Genomic DNA, 21,307 nt, shown 5'->3' with positions numbered 1-21,307 from the left:
GTAACGCTTTTCAAACCACCATTCTGAATATTTTCCCATGCCCTGGTAGAAACAGGTTCATTTCTGCAATTGCCAGAGAGCACCAGATGACAGGCATCACCGCGCTTGCGCAGCTACCATGTCGTAGGGAGACCGTAAGTTGGTATGTGTAAAACATTAGAAGATCTTACATGATGTCATAAAAGAAACAAAAGCATCGGAATTTCTGATCCATACTAAAAAGTGCACATTTAAAGTGCACATTCGTATGTCCAGATTTCCAGTGAAGTAGGCCACGACCTGATATTAAGCTATTCAATGTGGTTTTCGAGCTGTAAATTTTCTTGGAGTACCAGTAATGTGCTATCTCATGTTTGGTTCTTTACTATGGCATAATGCCATAAGTGCTAGAAGTTGAAAACATTTCAAATATATTGTCTGCCTCAGCAGAAAAGATCAATAAAAGAAAATTTCTTTAGCAAGGCGACAAAAATATCATCATTGTTCTGCAAGGCAATTAATGCTTGACTGTCAGAAAGGTGGAAATAAAATAAAACCTGCAACTAATAACACATTTTAGACTCCCATAATTATCTGAATGTATTTTAATTCCGTTGATAGCTCCCGGCCACAGAAATCTGTTTTGTTTTCATTTGACGTGAGAGCAGTAAACGAAGAGGAAACAGCAAAATCACTAAATGTAAATACGGGTCACGTGGTGACTATCCACTTTCCCCACTACAACTCAGACTGCTCTGCGCATCAGCCCCGTATCTATGATATTTCCGAACCGGGGCAATACCCCGCCACTCCCTCGATCGTTTGAGGTAAGTCGTCAAAAATTTAAAAAAAATCTAATTTTCAAAAATATGTTCATTTTTAGCGCACATCTTTCTGAAGTGTCTGATGCTTGAAACATACGCGTTGGAGGAAATGTAAGACATGTTATTTGGTCGTAAGTGTGCCAAAGTGCAGTGCCTCGGCTCCTCACACAGCATTCTTCTATCGCATGTCACTGTATTTCGCTCTGTGGAATTGAAACGTGTATATTTTGTAATGGATGCCATCAAAGCATATTGTGGACAGTGGAAATTAAAATGTCCTGTGGTGCCCCTCCTGCTTACAGTCAGCCGTTTTGACATCCTGTCCCGTCCCCCCCCCCCCCTTTTTTTTTTTTAAAAAAAAAGAACTCTTCAGAAAATTTGCACTCTTTATTGCCTATCAGTTAACAACTTGCTGTTGTGTTTGACATAAAATTAAATATAGGATACATAAACCAGTAAAGACATGAGACAAGCAAGACAATACACATTTCTTCAATCCTTAGCTCCTAGAATTTTATTCTCTCTAATATTGCTAGTTTTACATGGCGTGCTTTCCTTTCTGCGAAAGAATCTATTACCTTATCAAAGTTCATCAATCGTTTTGCTACATGAAAAATCGAAAATTCAATGTCTAATACTGAAAAAGCTGGTAACACAATAGCACCCAAGACTGGTGTGGTTTCCCAATCTGATTACATCTACTTTGTCACTGTCTGCTAGATAAAACAAAATAGGCCTTCCTAATGCTACAATAATTGTACACACACCAAATAAACAAGACTGTTTTGGCACAAACGGGCTTTTTTGTAACGACAGAATATAATTCACAAAGCACCAATATCAAATGCTTATTAGGCCTACTACAAGCAAAAAGCTTTACGTTAGGAAATAGTTTCACACTTCATTCATACGTTCCAGTTTCTCAAGCATGAGATCAAGTAGTAGTAGTAGTAGTAGTAGTACGAAATTTTTATACAAACTTGGAATCGTCATATTGTTTCATAGTTTGTGTGATGTCCCCGTTTCTTCTCCTTCCTCGTTCTAACAAACAGTCTTGTTATCACTAATTCTATAACTATTCCTGCCAATGTCAAAGCTTATTCATAGGTTAACCTCACTAACTCTGCCAGAATCACCGATTTAGTTCTCCGCGGTTATTCTCCGGGTAGGCGTTGTTACACGTTCGTACAACGCGATTTCCACACTTCTTTCAGAATATAACTTAAAGCAGCTGCTAGCCGGGGACTGTACAACTGGCCCTTACTAGTACAGCGATCTAGCTAAAAATTTTCTGTCAAAATTTCATTTTCTTGGATACACCAAGAAGGTAATACGTAATCTTCTTACCTGTTATTTGTTTATTTCGACTCCTGTAGTCTGAATCTATGGATTTCGCTAGTAATTATAACAACGCTCATCATTCGCAAACCCAATCAACCACACAATCAGACAGTGGTTGGCATTCATCCGTTCGGCATTAACTCCGCTCAGCTCGTAGAGCCCCTTTTGTCTGTACAAAAGTTTGTTTCTACATGCGACGAGGATTCCCCTGACGGAGACATCATGTAAACTATGCACGCATTCACAGATCAACTTACGATTCATTCAGAAATCAACTTAGAATGTGTTCAATAATGATCAAAAACTGACAGGGATGATTTTCAAAATCATATGAATAATCGATAGACTAACGCGCGCTGGATGCTAGTCGCTTTGTGAAACAAGGTTTTTCGCCCCTCAAAAATATCAATTCGCCCCCCCCCCCCCCCTCCCCCCTCCTTGATCTGGGCCTGCTTCGCATGCTTGAATCTGGCAGCTTGGGCACTCCAGTAAAATTTTTCCCCGGTATCATCTAGTTGCTTGCTGCGACTGCTTACACAGCCAACAGCCACATTTCTGTAGCCAGAAGCGGGAGAAGGTATTACTCAACTGCACATGCGAATGATCCTGCTCGTAACTGCTAAACTGAACCTAATTTAAACAATTGTGATGTCATGCTCATCGGAGGCAATTTGTTTTTACGAAGAATTGCATAGTCTTCCTAAAGCCTTTGACATATTTTGCTGTTGGCAGACGCTTGTATGAGCACTGTGTTTTGTTGCTGTATATTGCACATTTCCTTTGCAATTTAAGTTTTATTTTCGCTTTTTCTCTCGTTCGTGTTTTATTGCTGCAGTATTATTCTGCAGTAGCAGGATACAGTAACATCCTTTGTTAGAGTATTGGTTCTTACAAGACAAAACTACAAAAATTTAACTGAAAACAAAAACAATGAAAAATTCCCGGAATTCTAAAAAATTCCCGGGTTTTTCCCGGATCTCCCGGGTCGTATACACCCTTTAATATCATAATGGGATGATAAAGGAAAATTTTTAGCATATGTATCAAATGACCCATTTGTACCTTCATTCCCATAAACAATTTCAATATTAAATGTCGTCCATCTACACATCCACCCAAACACAGGAAAAGAAAGCTTCATATTCCTATGCGCAGCTATGAAAAATTGTGTGAATAGTTACAATCTTGGAGAATTTGTTACTACTGACAAGAAATTAGCAGCATTTAAAAGTTCTGTGGCTTCATAAAATACATCCTCAAAACACCAGCTAAATATGGCATCAAAATATTTGCTCTGCACAATGCTAAGTCATTCTAATCTGGTTTATTGTAAGTGTATTGGGCCAAACCATCAGAAGGACAATTTTGTGTTTCTAATAAGCCAGCTGATATTATGTGTAGACTAACTGAACCAATAAAAAGCACAAAAGACAATGTGACAATAGATACCTGGTGTAATAGCTATCTGCTCATGCTCTATCTGCTGCAAAACAAAATCACTTGTGCAGCACTCTAAGAAAGGGTAAAAAAGAAATTCCACTTGAGTTACTGCCCAATAAGAACACAGAAATCAGTTCACAGGAGTTTTAAGATACCAGAAATCCTTTACTAGGGTATTGTATGAAGCTAAATGCAACAAATCTGTTATAGTCATTTCTAAAAGGCACAATGAAGGAACAGTAGATGAGGTTACTAAAATACCTCATATTACACTACGATTTTAGTAAAGCAAAGAGCAGGGTTGATGCTGTTGACCAAATGTGCAATAAATATTCAGTAATATGAATGATAAGAAGATGGGTGATGGCTATATGGTACACACTGTTGAACATAGCTGTTATCAATGCATGTTGAGTTTTTCAAAAGAACCTTTCTTTTCAACTTGTGAAACAATGTCTTATCAAAAGATCTGTGATATCAAGATTACCAGATGATCTTAGCATGTATTTGTGTTGTTACAAAGTTCAAGAGGTGCACACACAAGAGCAACCAATTAAGGAAAAAGCTAGATGTGGAATTTGCAGAAGGGCAAAGAATAACTCCACAACAACAAGACACATGTCTTGTAATGATTTTGATTTTAAAAAAAGTCATTCTCAGACAACAGCTCTCTATAAAAATTGTGTGCTAGTTCACCCAAGGTTGGAGACAATTAATCTGAAAGCAAATTATTCCAATGTAACAAATTAGTATTTATAATGTGTATGAAACTAATCTTTCGAACCTGGAAATACAACTGATTTTCAGGATTCCATGACATTTCGGGAGGGCACCCAGGATATTATTAATTCCTGTACCAATATTTTGACTGAAAACCCTTCAGCCATTCTCATGGTGAGAAACTTGCAAGATTCTTGAAGCACATTACAATGTAAAGTGCACATGTATCAATGATATCAGATTTTTAATATTATGAATGTAACACTTACGATTCTGCAAGAGGTCCTTGATATGGATCCAACTTATGATATAGACCAGTCAGCTTCAAACTGATTACAATGGCTGGAATGAACAGCAGTAGGCACCATCCAATGCTTGCCCAGAACCCATTCTTTGTAAAAAAGAAAAGTGCCAGAAAAAAAATTAATAGTGTTTGTTTAAGAGTTATTTTGATGAAAACTATGCTCAATAAGATGTCTTTATGTCTTAGAAAATGAAATATTAATTCTTGCTAAAAAACACAGTAATTAATTAAGAGGCAATATCTACTCACAAATGGTTTAAGGATTTCATCACATGTCGCCACTACTGTTGCATTATAGGCCTTGCTTACTGGCCCACATCGTCCAAGATCATTGACAGTGAACTGCACAACACGCGTCTCATAGCTCTTAATATAAGTCACAAATTCATTTATCAAACTTTCCGTTAGCTGTAAGAAATGCATTTCATGTATTGTAGCAAAAGCAGCACACTATACTAAAAACATGCCAACTTCACACAGAATAACCGTCTCACTACGTATTCAGGTATGGAAGAGCATTAAGAGTATTAACTGTGTATAAAGAATATCCAACAACAAGAAATATTCATAAGCAGTCCGTTAAATCAGTGGAAGAAGGAAAGGAACAGAGATCAAGGTTTAATGAGCCATCAACTATGTAGCCACTAGTAATGGAGAACCTCAATCATGGAAAAATTAAATCTACATGGCTGCTCAGGGATATGAAATGCTATCCTCCTAATTACAAGTTCAATATCTCAGCACTGTGGTACTTCACTAGATCAAATCAGTGAAGCTCCAAAGTGGAAATGAAACAAAAAATATTTCAAAAATCTCTAACAGAAATTGCAACAAATACATTGTTACCTGAAAAGAAAGCAATTAGCCCCATGATAATAGTCATCCAATTCACTGAAATAGTAACAAAATAATAACACAAGAAACTTAATCTCCCTGGATGTGAAACAGCAATCAATACAATGAAACTTTGTAAGCAAATTGGTTTTGGTTCATTCATTGTGGACACAGAAAACGGGCAATACAGAGTTATAATTTTGGCAAGATAATGAAGTGTTTCATAATTAGTAGCAGAGATTCACCATTCCACTACTGAAGGCAATATGAGTAACACATACCATCAATGAATTAAAACCATAATAGTCTATTTTGGATGTCTTGTGAATTATAGATTTAAACCAAATGCGCCACTTATGCAACTCGTTTTTGCTGTGTGAATGTGACGGAATGAAAAAACTTCAATGTTTTTGACAAACAAGGTATATGACAACATAACAAACAGGCATTTGTGGGAAAATTTATCTTGAAGATAGGGCTGTTCTTTAAAATATAAATTAGCACCAGATAATTAAAATGTTAATGTGAACAAACACTATTTGAAGTCAATCAATTTTGACAATTTCAAAGGAACCAACCTTGTACCACCTTTAAGAGAGCTGTTGTTGAATATGCCTGTAGTGAGATGTCAGAACAAAACACAAAAATTTTAACAAAACACAAAAATTTTAATACAACCCTCAAACCTCATCATTACACTCACGAGGAGACACACACACACACACACACACACACACACACACACACATTAGACTCACGAGATGCGCGCGCGCGCCCACACACACACACACACACACACACACACACACACACACAAAACTTATATTTAAAGTGCATCACTCCTCAAATCACACGAATATTAGTTCAAGTTTATGTCAACTCACCTCTTGAATCTTCTGTGTTGCATTAGTTTCCAGATATATCTGTGCTTCATCAATTTCTTTAAGAAGAGAATCAATGGCATCAGATAACGAATTATGATTAAATTTAAGGTGTTCCTGAAGTGAAGTAGTTGTGGCAATGAGATAATTTACTTGGGCAGTCATTGGATCTATAGTTGTTGTCTGGAGAATCACAAGTTGGGCAGAATGTTTCCTCAGTGAATCCTGAATCTGATTCACGAGAAAAAAAAAAAAAAAGACATATAGAAATCCTTATATTTAGTAAAATATATTTTTCCAGTGACTCTACATCGTAGAACTCACTTTTGTTATATCACCACCAGGGTTCCTTGAGAGATCATCTGCAGTGTCATTCAGTGTCTTTGCCAATTTCGTAACATTTGCTGCAACAATCTGGGCGCCCAGCTTTGATGTGATGGAGTGAAAACAGAAACATGAAATTAAAGCATCTAGGTAAATTGTGCCAATTTTTATTTAAGAAGAGTAAAACAAGAATTTAACCAAATTCCAATTTCTTTTACCTCCTAGAGAATGTGTTATTAATGGCCAAGGAACACAATTTAAAATCCTCTAAATTAACATGTAATGAATTTCCAATTAAAAATTGATAAAGTTTAACAAGCAAGAAGATCACCTTTTAAACTTAAATATGTCATTTTAACAGATAAACAGAAAATGAAACAAGCAGCATAACAGATTTCCTTTGAGAAGAAAATAAACTTTGTTGCTCAGTGAATATAAGCTATACCAAACATCTTACTTAAATAAGAAAAAAATAGGTGGTAAAACTACACATTACGTTTTTTTACATAGTGCCTCAATGAAGACTACCAAACTCTGACAAATACTTGTATCAACAACATTCCTGTCGTTAACATGTACTTGGACTTTAATCATTAATAATATGAACATAATCCCTACATATTTTTTCAGAACTGCTATATATACTTGTTCCCATCAGATACCTTGTCCCAGTACTAATCATACCCTTTCCTGTTCCATTTGTAGATCAAGCAAAGGATAAATAGTTGTCTATATGTCTCCATCCAAACCTATCTTGTCTTCATGGTTGGTACGTGAGATGTAAATTGGTGGCATTAGAATCATTCTGCAGTGAACTGCAAATGATGTTTCTATGAACATTCTCAACTGTGTTTTGTGAGAAGTTTGTAGCCTTCCCTCCAGGAATTCCCATCTGAGTTCATCGATAGTTTCTGTAACACTCATGTGCCGATCGAAATCACATGCCTCTTAATTGCATCAATGTATCAATGTTTTCCTTTCACCTGACCTAGTGAGGATACCAAGAACTCTATCAGTACTCAAGAATGGGTCACACAAGCACGGTCTCTGTTATAGATGAGCAATTCTTGCCAAAAATTCTCACAATAATCCGAAGTCAGTCATTTGTCTTTCCTTCTATTGGCCTTACGTGCTCATCCCATTTCGTATAATTTTGTAACGTTATGCCCAGATACTTAATCGATATGACATACCAAGCAGCATGCTACTAATACTGTATTCAAATATTACAGGCCTGTTTTTCTCATTCATCTGTAATCACTTACATTTTTCTACATTTAGAGCAAGCTGCAATTCCTCATAACAAATACAAACTCTGCCTAAGTTATCCCATATCTTCCTACAGTCAGTCAACAATGACACATTGCCATACACTACAGCATCATCAGCAAACAGTCAACAGATTGCTGCTAAACCTATCCATCAGGTAGTTCGAGTGTACAGAAAACGAGAGCAATCCTCCCACATATCTCTGGGGCACTCCTGATGATACCCTTGTTTCTGATGAATATTTCCCATGCAGGACAACATACTGTGTTCCATTACTTAATGGAGTCTTCACACCACTCCATATCTGAAAACCTATTCTGTAAGCTCAGACCTTCATTAACAATCTGCAGTGGGGGATAGTGTCAAATGCTTTCTGGAAATCTAGAAGAATGGCTTTAATTTGTCACCCCTTGTCCATCATTTGCAGGAGATTATACAAGAAAAGGGCAAGTCAAGGCTAATATGAGATATTCTTTCTAAATCTGAGCTTAATGATGATGAGAATAATAATATGTCATCATCATCATCATCATCATCATCATCATCATCGTCGTCGTCGTCGTCACTACTACTACTTATCATGTTGTTGTTGTTGTGGTCTTCAGTCCTGAGACTGGTTTGATGCAGCTCTCCATGCTACTCTATCCTGTGCAAGCTTTTTCATCTCCCAGTACCTATTGCAACCTACATCCTTCTGAATCTGCTTAGTGTATTCATCTCTTGGTCTCCCTCTACGATTTTTACCCTCCACGCTGCCCTCCAACACTAAATTGGTGATCCCTTGATGCCTCAGAACATGTCCTACCAACCGATCCCTTCTTCTGGTCAAGTTGTGCCACAAACTTCTCTTCTCCCCAATCCTATTCAATACTTCCTCATTAGTTATGTGATCTACCCATCTAATCTTCAGCATTCTTCTGTAGCACCACATTTCGAAAGCTTCTATTCTCTTCTTGTCCAAACTATTTATCGTCCATGTTTCACTTCCATACATGGCTACACTCCATACAAATACTTTCAGAAATGACTTCCTGACACTTAAATCAATACTGGATGTTAACAAATTTCTCTTCTTCAGAAACGCTTTCCTTGCCATTGCCAGCCTACATTTTATATCCTCTCTACTTCGATCATCATCAGTTATTTTGCTCCCCAAATAGCAAAACTCCTTTACTACTTTAAGTGCCTCATTTCCTAATCTAATTCCCTCAGCATCACCCGACTTAATTAGACTACATTCCATTATCCTTGTTTTGCTTTTGTTGATGTTCATCTTATATCCTCCTTTCAAGACACTGTCCATTCCATTCAACTGCTCTTCCAAGTCCTTTGCTGTCTCTGACAGAATTACAATGTCATCGGCGAACCTCAAAGTTTTTATTTCTTCTCCATGAATTTTAATACCTACCCCGAATTTTTCTTTTGTTTCCTTTACTGCTTGCTCAATATACAGATTGAACAACATCGGGGAGAGGCTACAACCCTGTCTTACTCCCTTCCCAACCACTGCTTCCCTTTCATGTCCCTCGACTCTTATAACTGCCATCTGGTTTCTGTACAAATTGTAAATAGCCTTTCGCTCCCTGTATTTTACCCCTGCCACCTTCAGAATTTGAAAGAGAGTATTCCAGTCAACATTGTCAAAAGCTTTCTCTAAGTCTACAAATGCTAGAAACGTAGGTTTGCCTTTCCTTAATCTTTCTTCTAAGATAAGTCGTAAGGTCAGTATTGCCTCACGTGTTCCAGTGTTTCTACGGAATCCAAACTGATCTTCCCCGAGGTTGGCTTCTACTAGTTTTTCCATTCGTCTGTAAAGAATTCGTGTTAGTATTTTGCAGCTGTGGCTTATTAAACTGATTGTTCGGTAATTTTCACATCTGTCAACACCTGCTTTCTTTGGGATTGGAATTATTATATTCTTCTTGAAGTCTGAGGGTATTTCGCCTGTTTCATACATCTTGCTCACCAGATGGTAGAGTTTTGTCAGGACTGGCTCTCCCACGGCCGTCAGTAGTTCCAATGGAATATTGTCTACTCCGGGGGCCTTGTTTCGACTCAGGTCTTTCAGTGCTCTGTCAAACTCTTCACGCAGTATCGTATCTCCCATTTCATCTTCATCTACATCCTCTTCCATTTCCATAATATTGTCCTCAAGTACATCGCCCTTGTATAGACCCTCTATATACTCCTTCCACCTTTCTGCTTTCCCTTCTTTGCTTAGAACTGGGTTTCCATCTGAGCTCTTGATATTCATACAAGTCGTTCTCTTATCTCCAAAGGTCTCTTTAATTTTCCTGTAGGCGGTATCTATCTTACCCCTAGTGAGATAGGCCTCTACATCCTTACATTTGTCCTCTAGCCATCCCTGTTTAGCCATTTTGCACTTCCTGTCGATCTCGTTTTTGAGACGTTTGTATTCCTTTTTGCCTGTTTCACTTACCGCATTTTTATATTTTCTCCTTTCATCAATTAAATTCAATATTTCTTCTGTTACCCAAGGATTTCTACTAGCCCTCGTCTTTTTACCTACTTGATCCTCTGCTGCCTTCACTACTTCATCCCTCAAAGCTACCCATTCTTCATCTACTGTATTTATTTCCCCTATTCCTGTCAATTGCTCCCTTATGCTCTCCCTGAATCTCTGTACAACCTCTGGTTCTTTCAGTTTATCCAGGTCCCATCTCCTTAAATTCCCACCTTTTTGCAGTTTCTTCAGTTTTAATCTACAGGTCATAACCAATAGATTGTGGTCAGAGTCCACATCTGCCCCTGGAAATGTCTTACAATTTAAAACCTGGTTCCTAAATCTCTGTCTTACCATTATATAATCTATCTGATACCTTTTAGTATCTCCAGGGTTCTTCCATGTATACAACCTTCTTTCATGATTCTTAAACCAAGTGTTAGTTATGATTATGTTGTGCTCTGTGCAAAATTCTACCAGGCGGCTTCCTCTTTCATTTCTGTCCCCCAATCCATATTCACCTACTATGTTTCCTTCTCTCCCTTTTCCTACACTCGAATTCCAGTCACCCATGACTATTAAATTTTCGTCTCCCTTCACAATCTGAATAATTTCTTTTATTTCATCATACATTTCTTCAATTTCTTCTTCATCTGCAGAGCTAGTTGGCATATAAACTTGTACTACTGTAGTAGGTGTGGGCTTCGTATCTATCTTGGCCACAATAATGCGTTCACTATGCTGTTTGTAGTAGCTTACCCGCATACACACACACACAATTTACAGCAATATTTACACAATGAAGTACAAAAGGGATATCTAAGATCTCCGGTCTCAATTGGTCTTATAGAGTGACATCAACAGTGTCTCTCCATTCCACTGTTGTTGGATATGGTTCCAGTCTTCACTGAAACATCTCTTGTGACGTTCCTCTACAGTGTGGTCAATAGTGACTCTGAAGATTAACAGCACACAATCAGTTATCTGAGAGACCCCACTTGTGCAAGAAGGACGTAGTAGTTCCATGTCCACCGCAGATTCTGTTCAGTTTACACCAGGTTCTTCTGGTCAGTTGAAAGCCTGATAAATGTGTCTTGTCTTCGAGGCCATGTCTCCTTCCACACACCTTCGGCTGTCAGTGGTTGGATCTCATGAGCTGTCCACAATGGTTTCCTTCACTTTATAGAATTCTGTAAGGTTTAATGCTGGGCCTCTGCTGTTTCTCATATATGTTAATCATCTTCCCCTTTAATACAAATCAAGCCGGGTACGTAATTTTTGCAGATCACCAAATGAGGCAGAATAAATCATTTTTGCGGGTGACAAGTATTATAATTATTCCTAGTACATGCACAGCAACAGAGTAAATAGTAAACAATGTGAATAGTAGGTAACTGACCGGATGTCTGACACGATCTCTCAGCTTTAAGAAAAAACAATACACACTATTCCGAACATAAAGATGTACAAAAGCAGTGATAAACTTGAAGAATAGGCAGGAATTGGTAATCAAGGCATAAATTTTTGACCTTACAGACTGATGAGGATTCATACAGGAGTGGGGTACTAGGCCTAGGAGTATAGAATATTTTTAGCATTTTGGAACACAAAGGGCAACTTTTTAAGCAGCCAAAAAAAGTCCAGTTCCGACCTTGGTAAAAAGCTAAGTAATACCAACTTTTAAATCATTTTCATGAAATAAAAACACCTGAGTACCTTATATTTTCTCCTTTCCCTGAATGCTAGAGGTCAGGAGGGGTTTCATGGTCCCTTTGCCCCTGAGCATGGGTGCCCTTGATGCTCACGCTCGATATCTCATGGACAACTGTTTACGCACTTAGGTATTTTAATGACAGTTCATATTTTCCCTTATGAAATATCATTACAGTTCAGAAGGAACATTGACACTGATAATTACAATACAAAAAAGAATCCCTTTATTAAATTTCATTAAAACTGTCTTTAGGTTAGAAATGGGTGAATAATGATCCTGTCAAAATCTCTGATCACTTACCCAATCATTTTACATAAAATAACTGGCAGATTGCTTTCAGATTAATTCTGGGCAACATTTCCTATTATACAGAAGAATATTTATGAACTAGTTGTTTATCTAGCATGTGTTACAACGTACTTGTGTCATTAAACAAGTTTTTTTCTTGATTATGTGTACTCATCTGTAAATGTTCAGCGGGCAACCACTATATTAACACTTTGTAAAGTGATTAGTTCCATTTCAATATGTTTTGTTGTGCAATGTCATGCACGGAACTAACCAACACATTACTGTGGTAATTCTGCGCGATGTAAAATATGTCAGTGGGGTCACAAATATCATACCTTCTCACAATGGAGAAAGTAAAAGATGGAGGGGTGCAACAAGAGTGGCAGGTAACATACTAGAAGTGGGAACAATGAAATGATAATAATCAATTCAGTCAGTTGTTTGAAAAATATCAACTCATTCGGTTTTAGTTTTACTTATCAGTCAAATTCATTTGAGTGAAACTAGTATTCAGGAGCAACCAAATGAAAATCAATCAATTCAGTCGGTTTTAGTTTTAAGTTTCGGTTGGTTCACTCAAGATTTTCAAATGAAAGTTTGACAAAGTCCATTGTAGTTTTGCATACTAACTGAATTATTCATTCTTTCTTTTCAAGTGAAACTTGTCTGTAGTTTTCTATCAGTTGAACCGTGTATTTGTTTTTTCATGTGAAACCACTCTTTAGCATTTTAGCTGACTGAGCTACACATTCACATTCTTCTAAGTGAAATCAGTCTGTAATACTTTCATTCAGCAAACCAAAGCAGTGGTTTACTGCTGGGGTTCACAATCTCCAGGGGTAGCTCTGTCCACAGGGGGACATGAAGACACCACGAGTGGCTAAGCAAAAGTTAAAACAAGCATTAAATATTTTTATTGAATTATGCACTGAATAGACTAGTTCTTCTTTTCATAATTTGAAACTGATTATTATATTGCTGTGGATTAAGTTGTTCCAGATGCAATCAATATGTATCTAATTAAGCTGACGTATCATCAGAGGTACAAAGTTGAACATGAATGTTCCCTTAAAGGTATGCATAGAAGAAATGATATTGCCAAATTTTAGTGACTATTTGCATTCTATTTTACTGAAAAGGTGTGATGACAACCATTAAATAAAAATCATTTGAATGCATCCCATAAATTCTTGTTCAGTCATTTGTGGGTGCAAAGCGTAAATATATTGTGCAGAAAATTAAATTACTGGCTTTGTACATGTAAATCATACCCATTCATACAAACCTGTTTTATTGTACAGCCTCTGAAAAGTAGCAAGTATCGTATTTCATGGGCATGAAGAAGTACTATTCATATTCACACATTGGTATTTCTATGTCACAGTTCACCCTATCTCTATCCATCACTGTAAACAGTCATGTAACCACATTCAGACCCCTCTGGACCACTGCGAACAACAATTTGAGTAGCCTGATTCTTGACTCATTCAGTTACGAGAAGAAACATTCTGCTGTTCTGGCACTGTTAAATCATTATTGTTGACTGCACTCAGACTGCCTGTCATAACTATTATTGTTGTTACAATATTTGCTTTTTTATTGAGTGGAAATTAGTAGCCTTTAATTAAGTTTTGTGTCCATATTTATGAATAAGCATTTACTTAATTATGAACCTTGTTGCTGGATCAAAATACTGAAATGCTCAATGGTTTGTTAAAGGAAGTAAATGTGTGGCTGGATAAAAAGCAATCCTCAATATAAATTCAATGAAATATACAGTATCAGCAAGGTTGATTCATATTCTGAAGCAATATTACTTGCAGAAATTCAATGAAAATTGACAAACATAACAAATATTTCTCGCAGTGAGGGTACAGGGGACCTTCCAACAAGTGACAGTACATGCTTAAAAAAGTTATTCAGTCACCAAACAACTAAAAAAGTTGTATCTTATAGGCCTTCTGTTCATGTCACCTCAGAATTTACCAAAAGTACACACATTCACACGCACAACTACGCGTACACACAAACACACACTTCCGTGGATATGGCGACACTCATCAGTCTGAGACTGAATGGCATGTACAGAGGAGAAGCCTTTCTGGAAGCCAAAGTATAACCGAGTCACAATCTTGCGCCAGTAGAAACAATTGAAGTAATGTGATAATGAGTAACACGTACTGGAACACTTTTTCTCTTGAGCTGACAGTACCAAGTTTTTATGTTACTTTTAGGAAGAGAGTGTTACAAGGTCCATTACATATTTGTTTATATGGATCATTTGATGGTTATTTTTCTTTGCTACATCATATTTGTCCTCGTCACAGTTTCCTTTCCAATTGATTTCTACATTGCTTTATGTCATGCATTTTTTAAATAATTCTCCTCAAAAGTGAACTGCTAAGTTTTTATGAAAAGTAGTTAGCAATGCAATCTCCATACACCAATATTCAAATACATGTTGCCTGTAAGACCTTACATCTCAATGCTCAAAGGAGGAACTAGTTCATTTCAAAAAGCTGAATATTCTGACAGAACTAAAACACCAGGCTGGCAGTGAAATAGTATTATCTCTACTGGGCACATCAGTTCTAACTCACAAGTAACACTACCCAAGTGCCACTCGCCAATTCCAATGCACTTCAAATATGTAGTAGTCTAAGTCAAAATATGGGACACGCATTTTTTTATGTGTGCCCATACAGCCATTGAAGTGATGAAAACCCTTCTGAAGAAAACACAGTTGTTATCTTTCTGAACACATATTGTCAAAACAGTAGGAGATATAACAAAAATGTTGAAACACAATTTCTGTGGTTGCTACTGTACTTTACAGTGTAATCACGTCTTTACACATTTTGATATATTTCAAAACCCTCCCCTCCCCTCACCTCACAATTGTTGAAATGGTACAAAGTTTGTGTGCAGTAAATCTAATAGTCTATTTAACAACAAATTTAACCATATATGATAAAAGTTATGTCGTGAAGTTACAGTAGTCAGATATACTTTGGAAGTATCTCTATACACCACTATATGCATACACTGTTCATCATACGATGCTTGTTATACACAGGGATAGTGTTGTTTGCAATTTCACAGTGCAACCATCAAAGACGGGCTTCCAAAAAACGTAGTTGAAACAAAAAGGTCTCACTCTCTGACGAGTCTGGGAATAACCAACATGGAGGTGGCGAGAGGCTATTCCCGTCTTATTTTTTCATGGTCTTTGATTTGTTTATTTGTTTTGTTTCATTTCTTTGGTTGTTTGTTTTGCATATTACATTTGACATCTACTTTGTTATTTTACAGTATTATTGTATTGCATTATCTTTGATAGTCAGTGCAATAATGAGGAGACATTGTTTTATCCATTGCAGATAAGGACTGCATATACATACACATTCTGCACCGCGCACATCTGAGTATTGCACAATTTACAGTATGTATTACAATTTTTAAAGCAATAGTTAACAGGTGGTTCTTATTTATAAGTTTTCTCTGCGATGTATCCACTCTTGAACCACGCATACCTAAAACATTTTCACAAATCGAGGGGATGAAAACCGATTATGAATCAAAGATTGAATTTTTGGGATATTACTCCTCAGGTGCACATTTACATTATAGCTGTATAGTATTATTACATCAGAGGACTGTTTCAGAAAATTCTTCCATGGTCTGAATGTGTAAACATCAGGTGGCTGGACTATGCCAGTTGTCCCAGCAGGAGTCGTCATAATTTTTACGTCCTAATTACTTTCGCCTATGTTGTTAAATTTCTTTCCGTTTGTCCTGTCCAGGAATTCAAACACGGAACAGATTATTCACCAACAGTAGGTAAGCAAAGATCCACAAACCATTTAATAGCGAGACCTGATGTTAATTTACAAGATGTTGAAGCAAATGAAACAATATTATCAGTTTTGTAAATAGCTTGTTGAACAATGGGTTCAAACTGGCGACCTGTTTCCTGTAGGGTTATGAGAAAAAGGGACTGTAAAACAACACTTGCTGATAGGATAGGTTGTTTCGTCTAGTTGCAGGTTCTCAAATTCAACGATTGAATGAGACATTCAATTTTTAGTGTTCCTTTAAAGGATAGGGTATGATCTGTGTTTGTCTTCAAATTAAATCCAGGTTGGTCTGAATTGTAAATATTGTCCTCTCCTAATGATGCAATATATGATTTTATGTTTGCCACCAATACATTAGCATGTTCTACTAACTGTTCTTTGTTGGTTTACTGTTTTTAAGTAACAAATTCACTAATCTCTCTGGAAATAATTTTATGCCTTACAGGTCCAAGTCATGAATAGCTACTGATTTATCAATGCATTCTGGAATTGTTCCAATACACATTTGGAAATCTGTAATAATTCGTCACTTCATGTCCCAGCTTCAGTAATTTGTGTTCCCCATCTGTATAGTGATTTTGTATCCTTAATCTTTCTGAAATTATGTTGGACTGTTTTTAAACTCTTATTCCTCTTCTTCCTGCGCCAAAACATAACTGCCTTTTTTTTACATTCCAAATCTATTACCATTTTACTGTTCTTACCGTCTTCCATAACATCCTCACAATGCTCTTCAAAGACCTCTTCCCCTACAACAACCTAAGGACACTTTTGTCATCATAGGCCAAAGTACTTTAACTGCCTAGAAATACATCGGTGTCGATGGACTCTTATCAAATTCGCTAAATGTAATGCGAACAATGTTACCTCATCGGTAATGATAGAGTCAATTTTGTATTGCAGATGATCGAAGATTTTGTGTAATAGGTGTAGTACATTCTTTGGATTCATTGTGCTGTATTGGTCTGCAAATTCTGGCTGCCAGTTCATGGGAGCAGTGATTACCGAATGACAGTACATGCACCTGTACACATGCAGTTAAAGTGCACGCATACGTTAATGCATACCTATTCTACTGTCCAGACGTCCAACACTTCCTCATTATCATGTTTCCCCCAAGTGATTCGATGTCTATACCCACACAGCCCCATGTGTATGGGTGTAAGCACGAGACGGCCATATGCACATGGGTAGACCAAGGGCATCGTGCCCTCGTCACCACCCTCTTCCCGGAGTATGGGTCTCAATGTACATGTAGCCATAATAAGTCCATATTAAGCTTGCTATGTGCTCATAGTGACCACAGCCTTTGTAATAATTTATAGCACAGATTGGTCTTTCCCATAATACCATCTTATGGCGATCTATCGCACATACTTAGAATAAGGAAATAAGGACGTAAGATGTATGACGATTCCTGCTGTAACGCTTGGCAAAATCTGGCCACTTGATGTGTCCACATTCAGGCCATGGAAGAATTTTGTAGAACAGTTCTCTGACATAACCTTACTATAGGGCTATGATGTAAATTTGCACCTGCCGAATAATATCCTGAAAATTTAATGTTTGATACATAATCAGTTTTCATCCCCTTGATTTGTGAACATGTTCAGGTATGCCTAGTTCAAGTTCAGATAAATCACAGAAAAACTGATAAATGTGAGCCTCTTGTTAATTATTGCTTTAAAAATTGTGATACATGCTGTAAATTGTGCAATAATATGTTTCTGCATGCAGCACTGCTTTGCAGTGGGTAATACAGCGTCCCCTCATTATTGCAATGGCTATCAAAGATGATGCAACACAACCTAAATACTGTAAAATAATGAAGTAGATGTCAAACAACCAAAGAAATGAAACAAAACAAACAACAAACATATATATTTAAAAAAAAAAAAAAAGGGAATAGCCTCTCGCCACCTCTACGTTGGTTATTCCTGGACTCAACAGAGAGAGAGACCTTATTGTTTCAATTAAAATCCTTCAGAAGCTTGTCTTTTATGGCTGCATTGTGGAAATGCAAACAACACTGTCACTATGTATGACAAGGGTCTTACAGCGGAAAGAGCACGCATAGAGTGGTATATACAGCTACTTCCAACTTATGTCTGACTACTGCAACTTCAGGATATAATTTTATCATATGTGGTTGAATTGCTGTTAAATATATAATCGGATTTAAATAAACTTTTTACTGTTTCAAAAACTGTGAGGTGAGGGGACGATTCAAAACACATCAAATGTTTAAAGATGTGATGGCACAAGTTGTAAAGTACAGTAGCAACCATGGAAATTACGTTTCAACATTTTTGTTATATCCCCTACCGTTTCGCCAATATGTGCTCAGAAAAATGATAACTGTGTTTTCTTCGGGAGGGTTTTCATCACTTCAACAGCCATTTGGGCAAGTATAAAAAAATACGTGTCTCATATTCTGACCTAGACTACAACATATTCGAAGTGTATGGGAATCGGTGAGTGGCACTTGAGTATTGTTACTTGTCAATTGTTCAAAATCAGCTAATGCTCTGCAAAGCCATTACTGCTGCTCATTCTCGACAAGTCACGTATTAACATAATATGTATGTTTATTCTTACACATTTCAAGAACTTTCAACAACATTCAACACACAATGCAGAGAAAAAACTGTTGTCAATGCTGCATACTTACCACAGAAGAAAATGCTGTGAAATTAATATAATTGAGTGGAGAGTTTTTTAAACTCTCAAGATCTTTTCTGGTATTTTCATCCAGTATAACAAAATTTACATCATCACCAATTTTTATGCTGCCCTCCAAGGCACGGATTTTTTCCTCAATCCTGTACTTCTCTGAAAAATTCTTAATCTCTGCTATATTTACAGCATCCAATACTCGAAGTACTCCAAACAAACTCTCATTCATATGACATGACCTAAAAACAAATAGCTTCATTGAAATATTTGGTCCCTTGAATACACAAACTGACTCAAAATTTCTATTCTCGCTATGCGAACACACAAGTTTCATACTTACATTACGATAGAGCTTAGGGTAATGTTACTAGAATTGGATGGAAATATACTAGCGACATCCACATGCTTATCAATCAGTGCAAATACTTGGCTGTCCTCAGGATTTTGTAGTGTATCGCAACCTGCTCGCTGGAGTACTACTCCAACCACAAAGTGTGCTAAGGTTACCAGCATTAAAACTGTTGAGAACAGGAACATAACCCACACAGCTCTGAAAAGAAAAAGGAAGAATTAAAAACAGGGTTGAATGAGATACCAGTCATCCTTTGTCAGTATGCTCTATCATTGATTTCACAGTTATTTTTGTAGCTCTTCAGTGTCTAGTCTACGCTGCGCAACTCTCTTCATCTCTGCAAACTAGTAAACATACATCCATTTGAATATTATTACTACATTCAAACCTCTGTCTCCCTCTCCAATTTTTACCCATCACATTTCACTCCATTACCAAATTACCTGTTGCTAGAAGGCTCAGAATATCTCCTATTAATTTATACATTCTTTTAAATCTGACTGAACTTTATCTTCATCCAAATCCTCTGCTGCATCTGTCAGAATTACTGCATTACCAGTGAACTTTAAAGATTTTTTCTCTCCTCCCACAAACTTTAAATCCTTTTTCTAGTTTCTCTTTAGTACTTTACTGTAAGTTTTCAGCTAGTGCCTCCCTTTCATGTTCTCAGTTACATTTTTGTTTCTGTATAAGTTGTATCTAATCATTCACTGTATTTGATTGCTGATAATTTCTGTGTTTTGGAGAGTGAATTCCATTTAGCACTGTCAAAAGTTTTTTCTAAATTTACAAATGGTATAAATGTTGTCTGTGTTTTCACCTCCAGTGGTCATAACCTCCGCTGTCAATCAAAAAACATTTTTTCAGTTAGACTTTTTTGTAGGTGGAAATCAAAGTGCACCAAACAAGGTGGACAAGGAAAATGTTGACCCCCCCCCCCCCCCCCCCAAATCCACCGACCCACCCAGTTATCCTTGCATACCACAATAAGGGTACCACTGCCCTCCCCTCCTTGCTAGGATGATCAGCTCGGACCCAATTCTTTGATTGACACATCAAATAAAGCTGTGTAAATTAAGTCTTCATGAAAATGTACTATACTTTTTCCTTCAGATATATCCATAGTATCAACCACTTTACACATCTTTAACTACTGACCACCCAAAGCCATATTATACAATTTCAATTTTTCATCTGTGGTTGCCAATTGAGGACTCCGGATTTGAAACACAAAGAAAAAGTGCAAATGTGGTATCTAGGCCTTCATAATTTTGTTATTTTGACCAATGTACTTGATCAAAGCAAATTTGGGCTGAATACAGAAATGTTTTATTGAAACATTACATGCCTATACACCAAATGAAAAAGTCACTAAGACTAGGAATTGGAAGAACATGGCATAGTTATGGACACTTCATAAACAGTTCTCTTTTTCTTACAAAGAAAATTAATAATTTCAAATTTAAAAAAAGGGTACAACTACACTATCCGCATACAAAAGTAAGAGGTACCAAAGTGTTAGCCATAGGTTTTATGAAGGTTCTGGAAAAGTTTGTGTCAAAGAAATGTTTTGGAATTCAAATGAGAACTAAAATACTAAGATGAAAAACAATCAATTCAAACACGTATTTTTTTCATAAAATCATATCTGTATGAGACCATTACATCTGAAATTATGTCTTTTAAAATGGATAAGTATCTGGACCAGGGTTTCAGGCTGGATCCCCCATTTTACATTCAATGCTGAGCTGCTATTCCAGAACGTGGAGAGCCTCAGCACTTCTGTTGGTGTGTAATGCAGAATTTAAAGTAGACTGGGGTGGCAGTGAGAATTTGGTTTGAGGAGGGAGGTATGCCTGGATAATCCGTGCAGTTGTGTGGACTGCTGTGCCAAGATGGCTTAGTGGCTAATGCCCCTGCCTAGTAAACAGGAGAACCCGGGTTTGATTCCCAGCCTTGGTACAAAATTTTCACTTGCAGCTTCAATATATATACATAAAATGTGTATGAGACCAATAGCGCCTCTGAAACTGTGTC

At 37.0% G+C, this 21,307-nt stretch overlaps 1 protein-coding gene across 4 annotated transcripts in view; it reads right to left on the bottom strand.

Moving 5' to 3' along the window:
* The window catches only part of LOC124596381 (prominin-like protein), a 527,082-nt gene that overhangs the window by 115,865 nt on the left and 389,910 nt on the right, over positions 1-21,307 (bottom strand). For all 4 annotated transcript variants that reach the window (XM_047135497.1, XM_047135496.1, XM_047135495.1 and 1 more), the window contains 6 exons: positions 19,259-19,468; positions 18,914-19,157; positions 6,648-6,749; positions 6,327-6,554; positions 4,858-5,016; positions 4,574-4,695 (listed from right to left, as the gene is read on the bottom strand). In XM_047135497.1, the coding sequence (XP_046991453.1) occupies positions 4,574-4,695; positions 4,858-5,016; positions 6,327-6,554; positions 6,648-6,749; positions 18,914-19,157; positions 19,259-19,468 (1,065 nt within the window). The remainder of the gene's footprint in view (positions 1-4,573; positions 4,696-4,857; positions 5,017-6,326; positions 6,555-6,647; positions 6,750-18,913; positions 19,158-19,258; positions 19,469-21,307) is intronic.

The sequence above is a fragment of the Schistocerca americana genome, chromosome 2 (assembly GCF_021461395.2).
Source record: "Schistocerca americana isolate TAMUIC-IGC-003095 chromosome 2, iqSchAmer2.1, whole genome shotgun sequence".
Classification (NCBI taxonomy): domain Eukaryota; kingdom Metazoa; phylum Arthropoda; class Insecta; order Orthoptera; family Acrididae; genus Schistocerca; species Schistocerca americana.
The sequence above is the reverse complement of the archived record's forward strand: the minus strand, read 5'-3'. Positions and strand labels throughout refer to the sequence as shown.